Source organism: Ranitomeya imitator, chromosome 6 (assembly GCF_032444005.1).
Source record: "Ranitomeya imitator isolate aRanImi1 chromosome 6, aRanImi1.pri, whole genome shotgun sequence".
Taxonomy (NCBI): domain Eukaryota; kingdom Metazoa; phylum Chordata; class Amphibia; order Anura; family Dendrobatidae; genus Ranitomeya; species Ranitomeya imitator.
The window spans coordinates 71,812,618-71,833,833 of NC_091287.1; the positions used below are offsets into that span (position 1 = coordinate 71,812,618).

Here is a 21,216-nt window from a genome sequence, read left to right on the forward strand (position 1 = left end):
AGTCTCCCTCATCCTTCGTTGGGCCGAAACCAACCATTCCATCATCTCTGCGGTGCACATTCCGGGAGTCGAGAACTGGGCGGCGGACTTCCTGAGCCGCCAGGGCCTTGCCTCGGGGGAGTGGGAACTCCACCCAGAGGTTTTTCACCAGATCTGTCTTCGCTGGGGAACCCCGGACGTGGATCTGATGGCGTCCAGATTGAACGCCAAAGTCCACAACTTCATTGCTCGATCTCGGGATCCCCAGGCCATAGGAGTGGACGCGCTGATCTCTCCGTGGCATCAATTTCAGCTCCCATACGTGTTCCCTCCCCTTCCCTTACTGCCGAAGGTGATCCGAAAGATCAAGACGGAGGGAGTTCCAGTCATCCTGGTCATCCCAGACTGGCCTCGTCGCGCTTGGTACGCGGAGCTCGTTCAGCTCGTAGCCGACGTTCCCTTGCGGTTGCCAGACCGCCCAGACCTGCTTCGCCAAGGACCGATCTACCATCAGAGCTCAGGGGCCCTACGTTTAACGGCGTGGCTGTTGAAACCTGGATTCTAACTCGTGCCGGTTTCTCTCAGCAGGTCATCCCCACCATGTTAAGTGCTCGCAAGGCGTCTTCCGCCTCCATCTACCACCGCGTCTGGAAAACCTTCTTCTCATGGTGCAGGCTCCGGGGTCACCCTCCGCTCGTTTTCTCTATCCCTTGCATCTTGAATTTCCTTCAGTCTGGTCTGGACTCCGGTTTGGCCCTGAGTTCCCTCAAAGGTCAGATCTCAGCGTTATCCGTGCTTTTCCAGCGCAGGATCGCCACCAACCTTCAGGTCAAGACTTTCATCCAGGGAGTCTCCAATGTGGTTCCTCCCTACAGGATGCCGCTAGAGACCTGGGATCTCAACTTGGTTCTGGGGGTTCTTCAGGAACCTCCGTTCGAACCCCTTCAAGACGTTCCGCTCTCTGTCCTCTCTTGGAAGGTTGCCTTCCTGGTAGCGGTGACGTCCATCAGAAGGGTTTCAGAGCTCGCCGCTTTATCCTGCCGGGCTCCTTTCCTTGCCTTTCATCAGGACAAGGTAGTCCTACGTCCTTCTCCGGCATTTCTTCCGAAGGTGGTCTCATCTTTCCATCTCAATGAGGACATCATTCTTCCCTCCTTTTGCCCGCAGCCCAAACATAGGGTCGAGAAGGCTCTCCATACCCTGGACGTGGTAAGGGCCCTCAGGAGGTACATTTCCAGAACGGCTCACTTCAGGAAATCGGACGCCCTTTTCGTGCTCCCGGAAGGTCACAGAAAGGGTTTGGCTGCGTCTAAATCCACGATAGCCAGATGGATCCGATCTGCTATTCAGGAATCCTATCGGGTCAGGGGCAGTCCTATCCCGGCGGGGATTAGAGCTCACTCCACTCGGTCGATGGGTGCTTCCTGGGCCATCCGGCACCAGGCAACAGCGGAGCAGGTTTGCAAGGCCGCAACGTGGTCCAGCCTGCATACTTTCACAAAGCATTACAATGTTCACATTCACTCCTCTGCGGACGCGGCCCTTGGCAGGCGTATCCTGCAGGCGGCCGTTGCGCATTTGTAGTCAGATGGTACACGGAGTTATTTTGGTTGTATTGTTTCCCTCCCAGGGACTGCTTTGGGACGTCCCATGGTCCTGTGTCCCCCAATGAGGCGAAGGAGAAATAGGGATTTTTGTGTGTACTCACCGTAAAATCCTTTTCTCCGAGCCACTCATTGGGGGACACAGCACCCACCCTGGTAGCCTTTCGGCTCGTGATCTTGTTTTTTTTTTTTTGATCTTGACTGTTTGTTTGACATGTTATATTCTAATGTTACTTGTTATATTGTTACTATCCTACTGCTTTTGCACTAAACTGGGTGTCTGGAAGCCAGTACGAGGGTGTATACTGCAGGGGAGGAGCTAACCTTTTTTTGTCTCAGCTTAGTGTCAGCCTCCTAGTGACAGCAGCATAACCCATGGTCCTGTGTCCCATGGTCCTGTGTCCCCCAATGAGTGGCTCGGAGAAAAGGATTTTACGGTGAGTACACACAAAAATCCCTATTTTACAGTATTGCCGATTGGGGACATAAAAGCGGACATTTTTGCTTTGAATTTACAATTAAATCAGTTAAATCTGCGTGAGCTGTAAGTAGATCTCTTCTATCCATTACAGAGGGTAATTGCTCTTCAACTCTGCAACATCATTGACTTGCTGCACATCTAATATCCACATGGAAGATCAATTTCTGTGCAATTTAGAATTGCTGCAATTTAATCCACTCTGCCAGAAAATCTGCAGCATAGCTTGCTCTTGTAAAGGCACCCTAAGGCATCATACTGATAAGATTGATTTTGTCCCAAAACCAGGGCACAAATTTTGTTGCAGATTTCACTCTTTTTCTTGCAAGAGTGAAATCTGCCAAAGGTCCTTATGAATAGTTCACATCCTGGGGATCTTAAAATCCACACAGCAAGTCTATGCTGATTTCAGATGAGATGAAATAATTTTCAAAAACTTACTTTGTCAAAGTTTGTATGGTAGAATTACTGGTCTGTTTCGGGGGCTGTGCTGGTTTCTGCTCTCCCTGCTTGCCACTTTCTCTCCTATTCAATGCGCCATGACAGTGTGCTATCTGGCCACCTCATCGCTTCTCATTGGAGCCGGAAGGGAGCAGAATATCACTGTGCATTGAAAGGAATACTGCGGAGGGAGCTCATACTGAGCATACGCCTGAAGTGAGACCAACACATGCTCAGTAGAGCAGGGACTAGCCCAGCCCTGAGACAGACTATGCCAGTGACCACAGCGCCTGCCCTCTGATGTCATCCAGTTTAACAAACATTAGAAAAGCAATTTAATTTAATTAAATAAACATGTAGGATTAATATCCATGTTAGTTTTGGACCACCCGTGTAAGGCGACCTGCATTCTGGCTGAGATACAACCAGTACATGCTCCAGGAGACTAGTCAGTGTTCACAGTCGTGCTGGTCACATTAATCATTTCACCTTCCTTTGTAGCTTGCAAGCTTTACTGTTAGATTCCCCTATTTATAATGGTGCTCATTCTTATATTCCTTTACTTTTTTGAAATATTATGAAAATCTCTTCTCGCTGTATAATTCTTCTGCTTTACTTCACACAGGAGGCATTTTTTGGGAGAAATCTTCTGGATACAAGTAGACAAAACAAATTCGGTATTGAAAACCCTTCTGAGGAGGCTGCCACTATTCTGTACAGAGTAAATCTAAACTCAACTTTTCTGGATCCTTCCTCAGACCCCCTGCTCAGTTCAGCAGCAACACCTTCCAAAAATGCACATGGTAAGTGAAGCAATTACCTGAGGTCTTTTGGCTCCAATTCATCAAAGCAATTAAAATCGCTTTAAAAAGTCTTAAAATAATTGCTTTTTTTTTTTGCAGAGATGGCATAAATTTACTGACTTTTGGAATTTTCAATCTATGTCTAGCTCCGCCAAAGTAGGCAGAGCTGGGGCAGGACGGGGTGTGACACCACAGCTCACTATGGGCATACCTTAGGCTATTTGCCCACGTTGCGTTTTTAAGCGTTTTTGCTGCGATTTTCTGTGGAGGAAACTTTAAAAAAAAAAAAAAAAAGCTTACAAACAGCATCCCATTATTTTCTAATTCATTCCACAATTTATGTACCCATGATGTGTTTTTTTTCTGCAGCGGAAATGCATCATGGAAGAAAACGCAGCATGTTCATTATTTTTGTGGAATCACGGCAATTCCACACCCATAGACATGCATTAGAAAATCGCTTGTAAAATGCATGCAAATCGCGTCTAAAACGTGAATAAATCCGCATGCGTTTTTCCTGCGAAGGGTATGCAGAATTGAAGTAAAAAATTATGCTTCTATTCTGCAACGTGGGCACATAGGCTTACACCACTCGTTGTCTGGATTAAGATTTGTTTCATGGAGCACACTATATTTCACAAGTGCCGGATTTATTAAGACACATGTGCCCCTTAATGAATCAGGTGTGTCTGACTCCGACATGCCTCCTCATCAAGACTGATGTTGATTATTGGATTCAGGGCTGTGCCGTCATTAAGCCAAACAGACTCTTGACTTCTCAATTTCCCTGACTTCCGACTCCACAGCCCTGCATCAATACTGAGCATGTGCATAAAGTGCAGCACAGATTCATCTCCACAGCACTGGTCACTACTGAGCATGTACATAAAGTGCAGCACAGATTCATTTCCACTAAAAGCTGAGATCCTTAGATCTGGAATAGCTCAGTCATTTTATAACTTTGCCAAATTTTATGAAACAATTGACAGCACATCCTGCATTGTACTACTGAACCCAATTAACCCCTTCCCGACCTGTGACACAGCGTATGCGTCATGAAAGTCGGTGCCAATCCGACCTGTCACGCATATGCTGTGTCACAGAATGATCGCGTCCCTGCAGATCGGGTGAAAGGGTTAACTCCAATTTCACCCAATCTGCAGGGACAGGGGGAGTGGTACTTTAGCCCAGGGGGGGTGGCTTTGCCCCCCGTGGCTACGATCGCTCTGATTGGCTGTTGCACTTTCAACAGCCAATCAGAGCAATTTGTAATATTTCACCTATGAAAAGTGGTGAAATATTACAATCCAGCCATGGCCGATGCTTCAATATCATCGGCCATGGCTGGAAACCCTGATCTGCCCACCGCCACCGATCTCCTCCCCTGTCCTCCGTCCTGTGCTCCGCTCCCCTCCGTCGTCCTGTCTGCTCCCACATCCTCCTGTCCGCTCCCCCATCCTCCTGTCCGCTCCCCCCATGCTCCGATCCCACCCTCCTGTGCTCCAATTTCTCCCCCCCCCCCCCGTGCTCCGATTTCTCCCCCCCGTGCTCCGATTTCTCCCCTTCGTGCTCCGATTTCTCCCCCCCTTGCTCCGATTTCTCCCCCCCGTGCTCCGATCTCCCCCCCCTCATGCTTACCGAGCCTCCCGGTGTCCGGCCGTCTTCTCCATGGGTGCCGCCATCTTCCAAAACGGTGGGCGCATGCGCAGTGCGCCCGCCGAATCAGCCGGCAGATTCGTTCCAAAATAATAAAAAATAGTAAATGAAACCCCCCCCCCCCCCCCTTATCATGGCTTATCACCCCCATAGGTAGAGACAATAATAAAGAAATTTTTTTTTTTCCACTATGGTTAGGGTTAGAGCTAGGGTTAGGGCTAGGATAAGGCTATGTGCACACGTATTCTGGTCCTCTGCGGATTTTTCCGCAGCGGATTTGATAAGTCCGCAGTGCAAAACCGCTGCGGATTTACTGTGGTTTTTCTGCGGATTTCACTGCGGTTTTACAACTGCAGTTTTCTATTGGAGCAGGTGTAAAACCGCTGCGGAATCCGCAGAAAGAAGTGACATGCTGCGGAATGTAAACCGCTGCATTTCCACGCAGTTTTTTCCGCAGCATGTGAACAGCGTTTTTTGTTTCCCATAGGTTTACATTGAACTGTAAACTCATGGGAAACTGCTACGGACCCACAGCTGCAGAAACGCTGCGGATCCGCAGCGTTTTCCGCAGTGTGTGCACATACCCTTAGAATTATGCTATGTGCATACGGTGCGGATTTGGCTGTGGATCCACAGCGGATTGGCCGGTGCGGATTCGTAGCCGTTTTCCATCAGGTTTACAGTTCCATGTAAACCTATGAAAAACCAAATCCGCTGTGCCCATGGTGCGGAAAATACTGCGCGGAAACGCTGCGTTGTATTTTCCGCAGCATGTCAATTCTTTGCGCGGATTCCGAAGCGTTTTACACCTGTTCCTCAATAGGAATCCACAGGTGAAATCCGCACAAAAAACACTGGAAATCCGCAATAAATCCGCAGGAAAAACGCAGTGCCTTTTACCTGTGGATTTTTAAAAAATGGTGCGGAAAAATCTCACACGAATCTGCAACGTGGGCACATAGCCTTAGGGTTAGGGTTGTGATTAGAGTTGGGGTTGGAATTAGGGCTAGGGTTGGAAATAGGGTTAAGATTAGGCTTGTGGTTAGGGTTATGGTTAGGGGTGTGTTGGGGTTAGGGTTGGGATTAGGGTTAGGATTATGTTTAGGGTTTGGGTTAGGGGTGTGTTGGGGTTGTGTGTTGGGGGTAGGGTTGTGATTAGGGTTATGGCTAGAGTTGGGATTAGGGTTAGGGGTGTGGGGGGGTTAGTGTTGGAGTTAGAATTGAGGGGTTTCCACTGTTTAGGCACTTCAGGGGTCTCCAAACGCAACATGGCGCCACCATTGATTCCAGCCAATCTTGCGTTCAAAAAGTCAAATGGTGCTCCCTTCCGAGCCCCGACGTGTGCCCAAACAGTGGTTTACCCCCACATATGGGGTACCAGCATACTCTGGACAAACTGGGCAACAACTATTGGGGTCCATATCTCCTGTTACCCTTGTGAAAATAAAAACTTGCTTGCTAAAACAAATCATTTTTGAGGAAAGAAAAATGATTTTTTATTTTCACGGCTCTGCGTTGTAAACTTCTGTGAAGCACTTGGAGGTTCAAAGTGCTCACCACATATCTAGATAAGTTTCTTGGGGGGTCTAGTTTCCAAAATGGGGTCACTTGTGGGGGGTTTCTACTGTTTAGGCACATCAGGGGCTCTGCAAATGCAACATGACACCCGCAGACCATTCCATCAAAGTCTGCCTTTCAAAACGTCACTACTTCCCTTCCGAGCCCCTACGTGTGCCCAAACAGTGGTTCCCCCCACATATGGGGTATCGGCAAACTCAGGACAAACTGGACAACAACTTTTGGGGTCCAATTTCTCCTGTTACTCTTGTGAAAATAAAAAATTGCGGGCTAAAAGATAATTTGAGGAAAGATTTTTTTATTTTCACGGCTCTGCGTTATAAACTTCTGTGAAGCACTTGGGGGTTTAAAGTGGTCACCGCACATCTAGATTAGTTTCATGGGAGGTCTAGTTTCCAAAATGGGGTCACATGTGGGGGAGCTCCAATGTTTAGGCACACAGGGGCTCTCCAAACGCGACATGGTGTCCGCTAACGGTTGGAGCTAATTTTTCATTTAAAAAGTCAAATGGTGCTCCTTCCCTTCCGAGCCTTACCATGTGCCCAAACAGTGGTTTACCCCCACATGTAAGGTATCACTTTACTCAGGAGAAATTGCCCAATAAATTTTAGGATCCATTTTATCCTGTTGCCCATGTGGAAATGAACAAATTGAGGCTAAAAGAATTTTTTTTGTGGAAAAAAAAAGTACTTTTTCATTTTTACGGATCAATTTGTGAAGCACCTGGGGGTTTAAAGTGCTCACTATGCATCTAGATAAGTTCCTTGGGGGGGTCTAGTTTCCAAAATGGGGTTACTTGTGGGGGAGCTCCAATGTTTAGGCACACGGGGGCTCTGCAAACGTGACATGGTGTCCGCTAAAGATTGGAGCCAATTTTTCATTGAAAAAGTCAAATGGCGCTCCTTCCCTTCCGAGCCCTGTCGTGCGCCCAAACAGTGGTGTTCCCCCACATATGGGGTATCGGCGTACTCAGGACAAATTGTACAATAACTTTTGTGGTCCAGTTTCTCTTTTTACCCTTGGGAAAATAAAAAAAATTGTTGCTAAAAGATAAATTTTTTGACTAAAAAGTTAAATGTTCATTTTTTCCTGCCATGTTGCTTCTGCTGCTGTGAAGCACCTGAAGGGTTAATAAACTTCTTGAATGTGGTTTTGAGCACCTTGAGGGGTGCAGTTTTTAGAATGGTGTCACTTTTGGGTATTTTCAGCCATATAGACCCCTCAAACTGACTTCAAATGTGAGGTGGTCCCTAAAAAAAAAAATAGTTTTGTAAATTTTGCTATAAAAATGAGAAATCCCTGGTCAAATTTGAACCCTTATAACTTACTAGGAAAAAAAATTTGTTTCCAAAATTGTGCTGATGTAAAGTAGATATGTGGGAAATGTTATTTATTAACTATTTTGTGTCACATAACTCTCTAGTTTAACAGAATAAAAATTCAAAATTTGAAAATTGCGAAATTTTCAAAATTTTAGCCAAATTTCCATTTTTTTCCCAAATAAAAGCAAAAATTATCGACCTAAATTTACCACTAACCTGAAGCCCAATATGTCACGAAAAAACATTCTCAGAACCGCTAGGATCCGTTGAAGCGTTCCTGAGTTATTACCTCATAAAGGGACTCTGGTCAGAATTGCAAAAAACGGCCAGAATCATTAAGGTCAAAATAGGCTGGGTGATGAAGGGGTTAATTATATATTTTAGGAATCTGTCGGTCCATTTTATACTGACTACACAGCCCGGCTGGTATTGATGAATCGGGGCTATTTTTTTTTTATTTTTTTTTAAACAAAAAAAAAACAGTAAAATTCTGCATAGCCAAGTTAACCTTGTGGTGTTTCTCATTTATGACATGAACAAAACTGACATGCGGCAATGCATTAAAGGGGTGCTCTGGGGAGATAAAAAAAAAATAAATGTTGTACTGTCCCTGCCCGCATAAACTGTAATGATGAGATGGTCAGTGCAGTTCTATTATCTTGATAACCTTTGTAATTCTATGTGACAGCAGCTGCTCCTCACTGTTCTCCCCTTCCATTTGGGTCATTAGATCTTACACTAAATGCTGCTCCCCCCTGTAAAGAACAGCTAGCCTGACAAGAGGGGGTGTGGCCATGCCCCCAGTTCTCTGCAGAGATGCAGCTGTTATCTGCCAGTCTCTTGATAACATCAGGGAGCTCCATATTGCTTTAATGTCCCAGACAGGAGGGGTGAGCAGTGAAGTGAAAACATCTTCTGTCACACCAGCCCCCTGATAGTTTCCCTCACTGTAGTCCAAGATTAGGGGGCGAGGCCTGATGGTTCCTTCACTGCAGGGCTAATAGCAGGGAGTAGGACACGCCCCCTCTTCTCAGGCTAGCTGTTCCTTACAGGGGGAGCAGCACTTTGTGTATGATGTAATGACCCAGGTGGGAAGGGGAGCAGTGAGGAGCAGCTGCTGTCACGCAGAATTACAAGGGTTACAAAGATCATAAAACTGCAGCACTGGACATCTTAAGGTACCGTCACACTCAGCGACGCTGCAGCGATATAGACAACGATCCGACCTAAACTAGATCGCTGGAGCGTCACTGTTTAGGTCGCTGTAGAGACGTCAAACAGAGCAGCTCCAGAACGATGCAGGAGCGATCCAGTGACGTAACGGCGACTCACTTATCGTTCTCGCTCCATGTAAAACGTTGCTGGCGTCGTTGCTTTTGATGTCAAACATGACGATACACGCCGATCTAGCGACGAAATAAAGTTCTGGCCTTCTAGCTCCGACCAGCGATATCACAGCGGGATCCTGATCGCTGCTGCGTGTCAAACACAACGAGATCGCTATCCAGGACGCTGCAACGTCACAGATTGTCGTCGTTCTCGTTGCAAAGTTGCTGAGTGTGACGGTACCTTTAGGCCAAGGACAGTACAAAAAGGTTTTATCTCCCCAGAGTCCCCCATTTAAATACCATACTCAGGAGAGCTGCGAGACTATAATAGAAACAAAAAGTGGCCATTTCTAAAATAAAGCTAATTAATGCTTTCAAAATAGAAATGATTTGCTGAACTACAGCTCCAAACTTACAAGGACCCTGTACCATAATAGCTTGTCTGCGGACCCTCATTATTGTATCGTTCTCCAGCCCTTCAGCGAGCAAACTGCCTTTTGTTACAGCAAATGCTTCACATTTGGACTCCAGATGACCTCCTGTCATATTTCTTCACCCCAGTTCCTATATTTTCCTGGATCCAACCATGTATATACTCCAGCTCCAGATGAATGGTAAAAAAAATTTCCTGGATAGTTGAGTCGATTTGGCACAGTTTCCATGTTGAATATATGTTTGTTTGTTTTTTGTCTACTCTTCTTTGGAGACCACACCTGGCCAGACTTCTCCGAAACAATAAATGGACATAGCTAGGTACCACTGGTTCCAGTTAATTCTGGGCTGATGACACTGCTTGACATCTTGCAATTTTAAGGGAAGTGATGTGTCTTTCATCTGCTTCACTAAGTTTCCTTGGCCATCTACTGTATGATCCTCAAGGTTGCCCATTTCTTGTTATGCATCATGCAAAACCATCAGGGAGGATTCTGATTGGCTCCTAATGTACTCTGCACTGGAATAACAACCCCAAAGATACTGCCAATATCTTTAAAGGGGTTGTCTTTTCCCCCGCACTGTGAGCTGCGAGGATTCACCTATTTCTGAGCATAGAACCGTGGTGATGTTTGCGATATGCGTACTCCTGGGCAGAAGCTGTCACGTGGGAGCGGCGTCACTCCATACAAGTGCGTTCACTAGACGGCTGTAGCAACGCTCCATACACTTGTACAGAGCGAGATCGCGCCTACTAGACTGCCTCTGCATATCGCATGCATCACCGCCTTTTCCAGCGGATCCTCACAATGCGTGCTCTGGGGGGATTCAAAAGTCTGCAGTCACACGGAGGGACTACAGACTTATCATTGTACCCCTGACAACCCCTTTAAGAACTATCCTCAGCATAAAGATTACCAAAAGTAATGGCTTGGCCTCCACAGAGCCCTGATCTCAACATCAAGTTTGTCTTGGATTATATGAAGTGTGAGAAAAATCTGTGCATGCCTACATCCATAGACGATCTGTGGTTAGGTCCCTAAGATGTCTGGAACAATTTTCCTGTTGAGTTCCTTCAAAGGTATACCTGCTGCTTTGAAGGCAATGTGTGGTCTCAGCTGGATAATTGATGTGTCTTCTGGTTGTCCGCAGTACAGTTTAAGTGGGTAGGTTTTTGTGTAATATAGCATCATTTTTCTTTTTAAGGTGGCTCTCAAGATCCTTTAGCTGAACTGTCTGAGGTGCTGAATACAGAAGATGATATTTTTGGAATACTTTCAGACGATCTTGCAAAGTCTGGAAGTCAGACTGGTATGTCTTCAAAAGGTTTTTCTCCAGCCACGGAATCTACTGCATAAATTATAGTATTAGAAGCATCCATAGCTACATTTTACTACAGGAGCACTCCCATATGGATGGTTCTTTCGATTTGACTCCCCTGGATCAGCTTGCCGTCTCTTCTGCTTTTTTCTTTTATGTTTTCGTTTCGAACCGCATATTGATTTTTTTTTTTTTTTCAGCATGCTGCTTGACACATTCGCTTCCACTCCTTTTTCTTTGTTATAATCATCCGTTTTATCTGGTTTGGGTCTTGTAGGTCTTGATTTATGCACTTTCAAGGTCGAGAATTCATCCTCTCCTTTTGGTAAGAAAACCATAAAAAATCCAGTAGTGAGGTGGGTCATAACCCATCCTTACCTGCTAGGGTTCTGCATGCAACACGCTTTCTTGTTTGTTTTCTCTTTTTGTTTTTTTAAACCATGTTTATTAAATATCATTTTATTAATCTGTAAAAAAAAAATGTGCTTGTTCGCTGTTCTTTAAAGTGGTGATAATTGCCTACGGGCACTCGCCTGCATTGTTCAGATCAGGCTGCGCCTTTAATCTGCGCCGACACCGGAAGTGGTGACGTCACCTCTCCATCAACGCTTGAGCAGTGAGGCCTGTGATTGGTTGCAGCGGTCCAGTGACATGCTGTACCTCTGTCTGTGCCGGTGTATACCAGAGGGCAACCCAATCCAGGTGAATCCTGGTAGATTAGCATTACTATTTAGTTGATTTTTTGATTTTTTTTTTTTCTTCTGTTTATTCAGTCTTTTTGGGAGGTGTTATATTTTCCCAGGACCACTTTTAAGATGAGGATCATTTGTTTAATGCTGTGTATTCTAAAAGTTCTATATTCTTAAATGTATTTTTGTATGTACATTCAGCTTGAATATCTTTAGTTGGTGCATCCCTTGGAATTGTACAGATAATTACATAATAATGTCCAAAGTGGATTCTTACATCTTGCTAAAATCATACGGCTCACCTTTAACCCCTTCACACCTTATCCCGTCCACATATGTGATTGCAGTGGTGACCGCAGTACATGAGCATGTGTGTGTAAAGGCCCTTTAATGCTTATTAATTGCACACTATTTAATTTGGAAATTGTAAAGAAGTCCAGCCGCTCCCCTGATCAGACCATGACGGGCAATGATGTCGCCTGCACAGAAACTCGAGCTGGGGTCATTGAGACAGTGACCTGTCCATCAGAGACCAGGGGCGGGCAAGGAAAAGAGGAGGCAGGAGAGCTGACATTGCAGTGTTTGCCCCCTGCTCATAAAATGTCAAGCCTGGATTTCCCTACACTTTCTAAATGAAATACTGCAACCAAGGTATGGATTTAAGAAGCATTAAAGGGCCTTTACACAAATACCTTTAGTTAAAATGTTGTATGTCCTGATGACCAGTTCCCTTTAATACATTGCTTCCCTTATATTGCATCTGTCCTAAGCTACGTCATCATATATTTTCTAATCCAGAGCTGCGTTCATAGTTCTATTGGTGCCATTAAGCTGAGGCCCTGTACTGGAGCCCTGTCATTACTATAGACATCCATGCTTATTCACGCATAATATTACATATGTGTAGAATAGGTATTGAGTAGGCAGAGTGATGGGATTTTATGTTTGATGCCAGCAGAATTATAAATGCAGCTCTGTACAGTATCACTGGCTCTAAGTCAGGCGATCTGCCCTACATTGTATTTACTCCATTGCTCTGCTGCTTGAGCAAAACATTTCCATGTGTAAACTGGTGTTCATTTCCTTTTAGTGGGGCTTGACATCGGTACCATATCAGATGATTCCTCATCACTGTCTCACACCAATATCAACCAGAGCTCCCGACATTTAAGCGAGGACCAATTGGATGGGATTCTCAGCCCCGAGCTGGACAAAATGGTTACAGATGGTAAAAGCGTTTGTTTTCCATCTCGAGTTGAATAATGTTCCCTCTATAAGTGTGGGAAAGGATATTGTATAGTCACACGTGCACACAACGTTTGGCTCAGTTCTCTCTATGCCAGACCTTTATGTACATCAATATATTGCAGATTCACTGCACAAAACATTACCAATCCTTCAGCTCAGATATTAGGTGCACCATTGTACGGTGACATCTACATAGTGTATTCTGTGACCTATTGTGCACAGTGTTCATACTCAGGAACAGTAGGTATCGGTTTTGCAATCGATGTGCACCCAGTCCACCAAAAAATGACATACTCCTGTCATCTATAAGCAAAAGTCACGTGCTTTACCCACTTCATATCCCTGTAAGAAGGCTCTGTGGCCACCACTGATACATCTTGCAATTTTATTCAAGACAGAACTTTTTGTGATTTTTTTTTTTTTTTTTTTTTTTTTTTTTGTTGTTGTCTCTGGCTGCTAAAGTGTCCAGTATTGTCCTCCCCTGAATTATTTAACTACATAACACTTCATCTTGATGTTTTGCCCGGTGCATTTTTACTTTGTTAAAGGCAATTTAACAAAAGGTTTTTGTTATGAAATCAGACAGCAGCAGCATGTAGAGGCGGAGAGCCTGATTATAGCAATGTATCATGATAGATAACCCATTCCACACCACAGCTTTGTCCATATTTTATAGCCAGAGAGCTGCTATTCAGTGTTGGACTCTCGTCCTGTAGTGATAATGTCCTGCTGATAAAACACTGATTTGTATTGAAACAGAAAAACAGTCCAGTAAGTGACATATCCCTGGAATCTGGGTCTCTGCCCTATTGTCATGGTGTACTCTCATTACATAGCAAACACCTGTTGACAGATTCCCTTTAAATGTTTATATTAAAATTATTCCATGATTAAACAATAAATAGTTTAAATATGGGGAAAAAACATACTCCATTGTAAACCTTCACTACTTTCCTATGGAAATTTAGTCCTATAAACACCAACAAAGATCTTTACCAATTGCAGTAACATGTAATTGCAAAGATAGAATACTGTAAATTAAAGGAGTGGTCTGAAACGTATATTGATTTTTAATCCTAAATGTCTATTGTAGTAATTAAATCGCTTTTCTAACCTACTTCCATTAAAAAGTCCCTATCATTCCCTCTCTGACCTATCTGCTTTAATTTTTTTTTTAACCTTCCTATTTGATGACGCTTTGTTTGAGAACCACCAGTGCATGCTGGCATACTCATACGGGATATCATCAGGGGGCATATGCTGCGGTCACTGCAGCAGCCTCAATCCCCACCCTGGAATGACGCCTCATCATTGACGTCTGTTTCAGTATCTGGGTTCGTACTTGCTCTATTGAGCATGAGTTGGATGTCTGCTCTAACGCATGCTCGGTACGTGCTCCGTAGTCATTGTGGGATATTCTTTTCAATGCACAGTGACAGTGTGCTCCCTCCCCAGCTCTAATTCAGAAGGGAGGGCCTAGCAAGAGAGCTCCCTCTTGGTGTACATTGTAAAGGTTGTACTCTGCAAGCAAGGAGAGCAGAGGCCAGCCCCACCCCCAAAACAGATGTCGCTTTCAGGGGCAAGGCTGATCCCGGCTTACAGTGTTTTCTCCTTACAATACGCACGCATTATGCTCTCTCTTTTTGATTTGTTACTTCTCATTAGAGCCGTTGAGGGAGAGCACTGTCACTGTGCATTAAAACAATATTGCACATTGGCAACGCAGCGCGTATTTTGCATTCGTCAAAATTGACAACTGACAATGCCAGTACTGTAACACTCAGTAAAAACTGAAATAGTTTTATTTACCGTATATGAAAAGTTTAAAAGTTATTTTCCTCATCCCCTGGCTGCATTGTGTTCTAAATAACTCCTTATTTACCACTCTGGTTTTTACGTTGTGGAAGTTCCATGGGTGATAAGCCATGTAGGAACATAGACCTTAACTTTAATAATAACCAAACAAAGCCATAGTGTTTAATCTTTTTTTTTTCCCCCCCTCATTTTAGGTGCTATTTTGGAAAAGTTATCTAAGATTCCAGGTAATTATGACCATCCTCTTTGTACACTTGATCGTGGCACCAAGAAATTTTCACCAAAGTGTTTTCTTTAAAAAAAAAAAAAAAAAAAAAAAATGTTTGGTTCCTACTCTTTTTGTTGGGTTTGCAGAACTTGAAGGAAAAGATGTTGAAGATTTATTTACTGCTGTGCTGAGTCCTGTAGCCACCCATCCGCCATCTTTGCCACAACCGCCACCACCTTCAGCTCATCCTCATCCTCCACATACACAGCTCTTGCCTTTGCACAACCAGGGTAAGTTTTAGTCCTGGTTATAGCCTCTCATCTGTAAAACCAGGTGAAGGTGTTTGCTGAATCTTTCACGCCAACTTTTAAGCAACTAAATGATGTCTTTACTCCGAAGCAATTCAGGACACTTGTCATTGAGTTGTAAAATTGTAACAGCACTGACATCAGTGCTTCCTCGAAGACATGTTATCTCCAAATTTGTTCACTTTTGTCCAGTTATACACATACAGGGTCTTGTGTACTTATAGCCTCAATAAGCCCGTACCTATAGACTACAATGGAGAAGAGAAAAATTACATTTCTCTATCGCCTCATTGGGGGACACAGGAACCATGGGTGTATGCTGCTGCCACTAGGAGGCTGACACTATGCAAATAAAAAAAGTTATCTCCTCCTCTGCAGTGTACACCCCACCGACAGGAAGTAGGATATTCAGTTTAGCTTAGTGTCAGTAGGAGGTGGACATGGGTCTTTCATTAGACCCCTATCTACCTGAGTGTGCGTCGTTCCTTTTCAGGTACCACGGAGGGATACAGGGTGGTCAGTCACACCTGTAGTCCCACAAAGAGACTATGAGTACGGCGTGTACTGCCACCCCGTATCCTCATACGTCTAGTCGGCAGGACCCCAGCCCCTAACACAGAAGCGTGTTGAGGTGATTCAGACCCGGGCCTGCCTCCGTCTCCCACCCACTCGCCCACCAGAGCCTGTCGGTTCGAGGAGACACGGACGTCCCACTATGCTGGATTATCGGACGTCCGATCTTGGATGGGGAGGTACTCTCTCTCTCTCTCTCCCCAGGTACAGAGATAAGAAGATCACAGAAGAAAGAAGATCGGGAAAGGGGGAAAAAAAAAAAATTCCTTTATTTTAATAGTGGGCCCCTTAATTCGGGTTACCTTTGCAGCAGTTTTAGGGCTTTCCTCAACACTTCCCCCATGCTCCGGTGGTCATGTGATGTAATCTAGGTCCCGGCCTCTTCCAGGCCTAGCTGCAGAGTGGGGCATCGGGGGTCTTTTCCCCTTTAATTTTGCGGGTATTTGGGGCTGCAGGCATTGTTTTGCAGCGTTTTTCAATCCTCTGCGCCGCTCCCCCATTCTCCGGCGGTCACCAGCTCTAATTTAGGTCCCGGCTTCACTCGGGCCTAGCTGCAGGGCTGGCTCCGCCCCTCTTCTTTCTGCTTTTCCCACCTAGCTCTTAGTCAGCTCCTTCCTGCCGGGACTTAGCTCTGCCCCCGGCACTTGGCTCCGCCCCCTGGTCCCGCGGTTTGGCTCCGCCCCTTTTTCCTGTCTCAGAGCAGGCTTTTCAGCATGTGTCCCTGCAGTGTGCGCTTTTTCACTCCTGGTCCTGGACACCCTCTTGTGACTGCCATTTTTCCTATTGATGCAGATTGTACTTGTTTCCTGTGGAGCCTTCTCTTCCTGGCACAGCAGCCCTACAGTCTGGAGCTGAATACAGGATGACTGCACCTACTGTGAGTAGCTGCTCTGCAGCCCGACACTCTCCTCAGCTCTCCTATCCCCTAATGTTCTGGCATCAGTTAATGGGTCTGCTCATCATGAACCCACCGCCCAGGAGTTCCTACCCCGGGTGAGACCGAGGCCCCTATCCCTGGGTGGGCTTTCCTTCTGTCTCGGTCTGTGGCGGACCTCACCAGGATGTCACGTCCCTGGTGTCCGTGCTTGACAGATTGTCCCTCCCAGCCCCCCGCAGTTGCCAGTGGGTCACAGGATTCTCCATCCGGCCTTTTCAACACAGGTCACAAGAGATCCAGACAGGAGCGAATTTCTGTCCTTTTCCCTATCCATCTCGCCCTCCGGTCTGGCACGGTGAGATCCCTCTTCCAGATCCTCCTCTCCCGAGTCAGACGGGCGTCCTCGGTCATGTTTTCAGAGGAAGATTCAGACTTTGTTTCACTACAGGCCTCTAGCATGAGTGATAGGGTGCAAAGCCTTATTGTTGCAGTCAACCAGACCTTAGGCATCATGGATACCTCTACGGAACCCGCAGAAAAGGCGGTTTCGTTTAGACGGTCAAAACCAACTTCCAAGGGCTTTGCTCCACACACTGAATTTGTTGTGGTACTTGCCAGGGGAAAGGTGAACCATACCAGATGCTTTCAGACAGGGAAGCGTCTCGGCATCCTATATCCCTTCTCCCCTGAGCTCATCGCTAACTGGACTGATTCCTCGGCAGCGGACTCGTCAGTCCCCAGACTGTCCGCCAACATGGTCCTTCCACTTTCTAATGCAGCATCCCTCATGGATTCCAAGGATACAATTATAGAATCGTTGGAAAAATCAGCCTTTATTCGGACTCCCATGACAGCACACGAGAGAGGGGATCCGCCCTTAAGGAACAGGAAACCTACAGATACAAAAGGGCGGCACCTCTCCCCATGCATCAGTTGGTTTCCTGTTCCTGAAGGGACTGGATGCCTATAGAAACTACAGGAGTCCAGGCCGGCCGGACCGATTCTGGTGGCGAGAGGGTCTCCCACTTCGGCCGGTGCGGGTACCTGAAGTAGTCACGGTGGCCCTGGCAGGGCGGCACGGCGGTGACTAGGCAGCGAGGAGCGGTCGCCAGGGGGTGTCCGGTCTCCGGGGCCAGCGTCTGGTAAGTCGCCCTTCCCGTGGGCTGTGGGTCTCTCTGGAGCAGGGGGGAGCGCGGCGGCATCTGGGGGGCGCCGATCGGATCGTAGCTGGCCGGCCTCGGCGTTCCACGAGAGCTGCAGCGCTGACAGGAAGCGCTGTAAGCTGTGGTGACGTCGGGGGGCGGAGCCGGCGACGTCTTCCGGATCGGTGAGCTCCTGCGCATGCGCGGGGGCTCCAAGATGGCGGCGCCCACCGGAGATCATGCCGCAATCCCTCCGGAGCGACGATTGATTCCCCACAGCTGCGGGGGGGCGGGAAAATTAAACAAACAAGCTGGGCAAGGTGCGCTGACCGAAGGAGGGGCCTTATAAGGCGGCTCCAGCAGCATGTTCCCGGGTTCTGGCTCCAATTTACTGAAAATGGATTCAGATCAGGATCAGCAGGTTGTGCTGCTGGAACAAGCATCCCAGAAACCCAAGGAGAAGGAACATGAAAAAAGGAGCGATGGTTCGGGCCGCAGAAGCTCCTCCAGACAGGGGTCTGGAGGGTCAGTCAAAAAGGATCCCCCTCGTGCTTCGGTATTTCTGGGTGTGAGCAGCCACTGGTAAGTGATCTTCGAGAAAGTTCACTTAGTGACTAGTCTCCCCTCATGTGTTTTATGCAGGGAAGGAAAAACGTCAGTAAGGCGAAGCATAGGGAATGTGCCATCTGCGGGGTTCCCTTGCCTGACTCACACCCTAAAAAACTATGTGACCCCTGTATCCAGCAGACGGTGAGGTTCTGGAAGGAGGGGAGGGGGTATAGCATGTAGATTTTACACTCTAGTCTACCTTACTTATCCCCGTAGGTAGCCGAAGAATCCTCCTCTATTACGGCCAGTCTCAAGGAGATGATTAGAATGGAGGTTAAAGAGTCTTTTAAAAACCTTTCACAGTCAGGAGGTTCTAGGCAGAGAACTGAGTGGGCATCTGATTCGTCTGTGGAAAAGGACAAGTCCGAAGAATCAGACAATTCAGCAGCATCATCCTCCTCTTCGGAAGAAGACGCTGCTCGGTTTTGCCTACCCCTAGAAAGGATAGACAAATTGGTAAAGGCGGTCAGAGGCACAATGGGTATATCGGAACCCAAGCCTCAACTATCCAAAGAACAAATGATGTTCAGTGGATTGGAGCAAAAGAAGCGCAGAGTGTTTCCTTTAAATGAGAAAATACAAGATCTTATTAATAGGGAATGGAGGAAACCTGAGAGAAAAGGCTCCTTACCACCTGCGCAAAAACGCCGATACCCTTTTGATGACCCGGCAGTAGGTAACTGGGAGAAAGCACCCAAGCTGGATGCAGCAATTGCCAAGGTAGCTAAACGATCTTCTCTCCCATTTGAAGATATGGGAACACTTAAAGACCCCCTGGATAGGAAAGTGGATACCTTCCTGAAGGGAACCTGGGAGATGGCAGCTGGCTCCTTAAGACCTGCGGTAGCTTCAACCTGCACGGCAAGGTCAATGATGGTCTGGCTGGACCAGTTGGAGACCCAATTAAAACAAGGGGCCTCTAGAGAGTCCATTCTCTCAGCATTACCTGTAATCCAGGAGGGGGCGGCTTTTTTATCAGACGCCTCAATTGACTCCGTAAAGTTGGCAGCTAGAGCAGCAGGACTTTCTAATGCTGCAAGGAGAGCCCTATGGCTGAAATGCTGGCCGGGGGATATGCAGGCAAAAGCGAAGCTCTGCGCTATCCCTTGTAAAGGCGAATATTTATTTGGGCCTACCCTGGATGAACTCCTGGAGAAAGCAGGAGATGATAAGAAAAAGTTTCCCAACCTGTTCAATCCATACCGTCGTCCCTTCAACAAAAGAAGGTTCAACCGGGGAGGAAAGCGAGCCTTTTCACCAGGGAGAGATCGTCCTAGATGGGAGGATAGGCGAAAGCGAGGTACAGGTCTCATGTTTCGCCGTAACCAGACGGAAAATAAAAAACAAGACCAATGACTGGCAATTCCAGTGGGAGGGAGACTATTGCATTTCTCGGCAGAGTGGTCGAAAATCACAAACAGCGTTTGGATAAAAGACACTGTTTCCCATGGTCTCAAGCTGGAATTTGTTCATATTCCACAGGACAAATTTAGGTTAACACCCTGGCGCTCATCTCCCACTGAACAATTCGCCCTAGAAGAGGAAGTGAGGACTCTCTGTTCCAAAAATGTTTTGGTAGAAGTGCCGTATTCTCAGGCAGGGGAAGGGTTTTACTCTCCCCTGTTCCTAATCCAGAAGCCTGATAAATCTTACAGGACCATTATAAATCTTAAGGGTCTCAATAAGTTTTTGGTGAAACATACTTTCAAAATGGAGTCCATCAATTCGGCAATAAAAATGCTTTTCAACAACTGTTTCATGGTAGTAGTGGATTTGAAAGATGCCTACTATCATGTACCCATTCATGCTGATTTCCAACGATACCTGAGGGTAGCGATACTAATGGGGGGTAGGATTCGACATTTTCAATTCAGAGCGCTCCCCTTTGGGATCACCTCGGCACCTAGGGTGTTTACTAAAATAATTGCGGAAGTTATGGCGCATTTAAGAGAGTCAAATATCCTTATAGTCCCCTACTTAGACGATTTCCTCATTGTAGGTAACTCGGTAGATCATTGTCTGTCACAATGGGAGATTGCTAAAACCAAACTAGAACGGTTGGGTTGGATCATAAACTTTGAAAAATCTAAATTACAGCCCCTAAATGTTCAAAAATTCCTGGGGTTAATGTTGAATTCAGTGACACAGCAGTGTCTCCTCCCTATAGAGAAAATGGACCAAATTCAGAGTTTTGTATTAAGAGCAATCAATACACCTTCCATGACACTTAGGCAAGCAATGTCTCTACTTGGGTCACTCACATCTTGCATCCCAGCAGTTAAGTGGGCTCAGTTCCACACCAGGTCCCTACAAAATGAAGTCCTGTTCCATGACAGAGCCTTAGGAGGCGCATTGAATGGAAAATTGACATTGAGGCCGATAACATTGAATTCCCTTAGATGGTGGCTAGATAAACAAAATTTATCAGCAGGGGTTCCCTGGATGATAGATGTCACCCACGTGATAACCACGGATGCCAGCTCTTCAGGGTGGGGAGCCTATATGGGGGACATGGTGGTCCAGGGACAGTGGGAACCCTTCACAACATTTTCATCAAATCAAAGAGAGTTGTTGGCGGTTGAACTGGCTGTTAAAAAATTCCTCGTATATCTGCAGGGCCAGCACGTCAGAATTCTGTCGGACAACAGAGTGGCGGTCGCTTACATAAACCGGCAAGGGGGAACTCGTTCCGAAACTTTAATGCAGATCACGGATCGGTTGTTCCAGGTGGCAGAGCTCAATTTTCTATCTTTGACAGCTCTTCACATCAAAGGAAAAGAAAATGTGGCAGCAGATTTCCTCAGCC

The 21,216-nt window shown here is 46.3% G+C and overlaps 1 protein-coding gene across 7 annotated transcripts in view; it reads left to right on the top strand.

The window, feature by feature from the left end:
* The window catches only part of KMT2C (lysine methyltransferase 2C), a 325,549-nt gene that overhangs the window by 186,202 nt on the left and 118,131 nt on the right, over positions 1–21,216 (top strand). For 5 of the 7 annotated variants that reach the window (XM_069729749.1, XM_069729752.1, XM_069729750.1 and 2 more), the window contains exons 26-31: positions 3,128–3,305; positions 10,828–10,932; positions 11,219–11,266; positions 12,721–12,858; positions 14,888–14,920; positions 15,048–15,191. In XM_069729749.1, the coding sequence (XP_069585850.1) occupies positions 3,128–3,305; positions 10,828–10,932; positions 11,219–11,266; positions 12,721–12,858; positions 14,888–14,920; positions 15,048–15,191 (646 nt within the window). The remainder of the gene's footprint in view (positions 1–3,127; positions 3,306–10,827; positions 10,933–11,218; positions 11,267–12,720; positions 12,859–14,887; positions 14,921–15,047; positions 15,192–21,216) is intronic. The other 2 variants (XM_069729754.1, XM_069729753.1) reach the window with 2 other exon arrangements.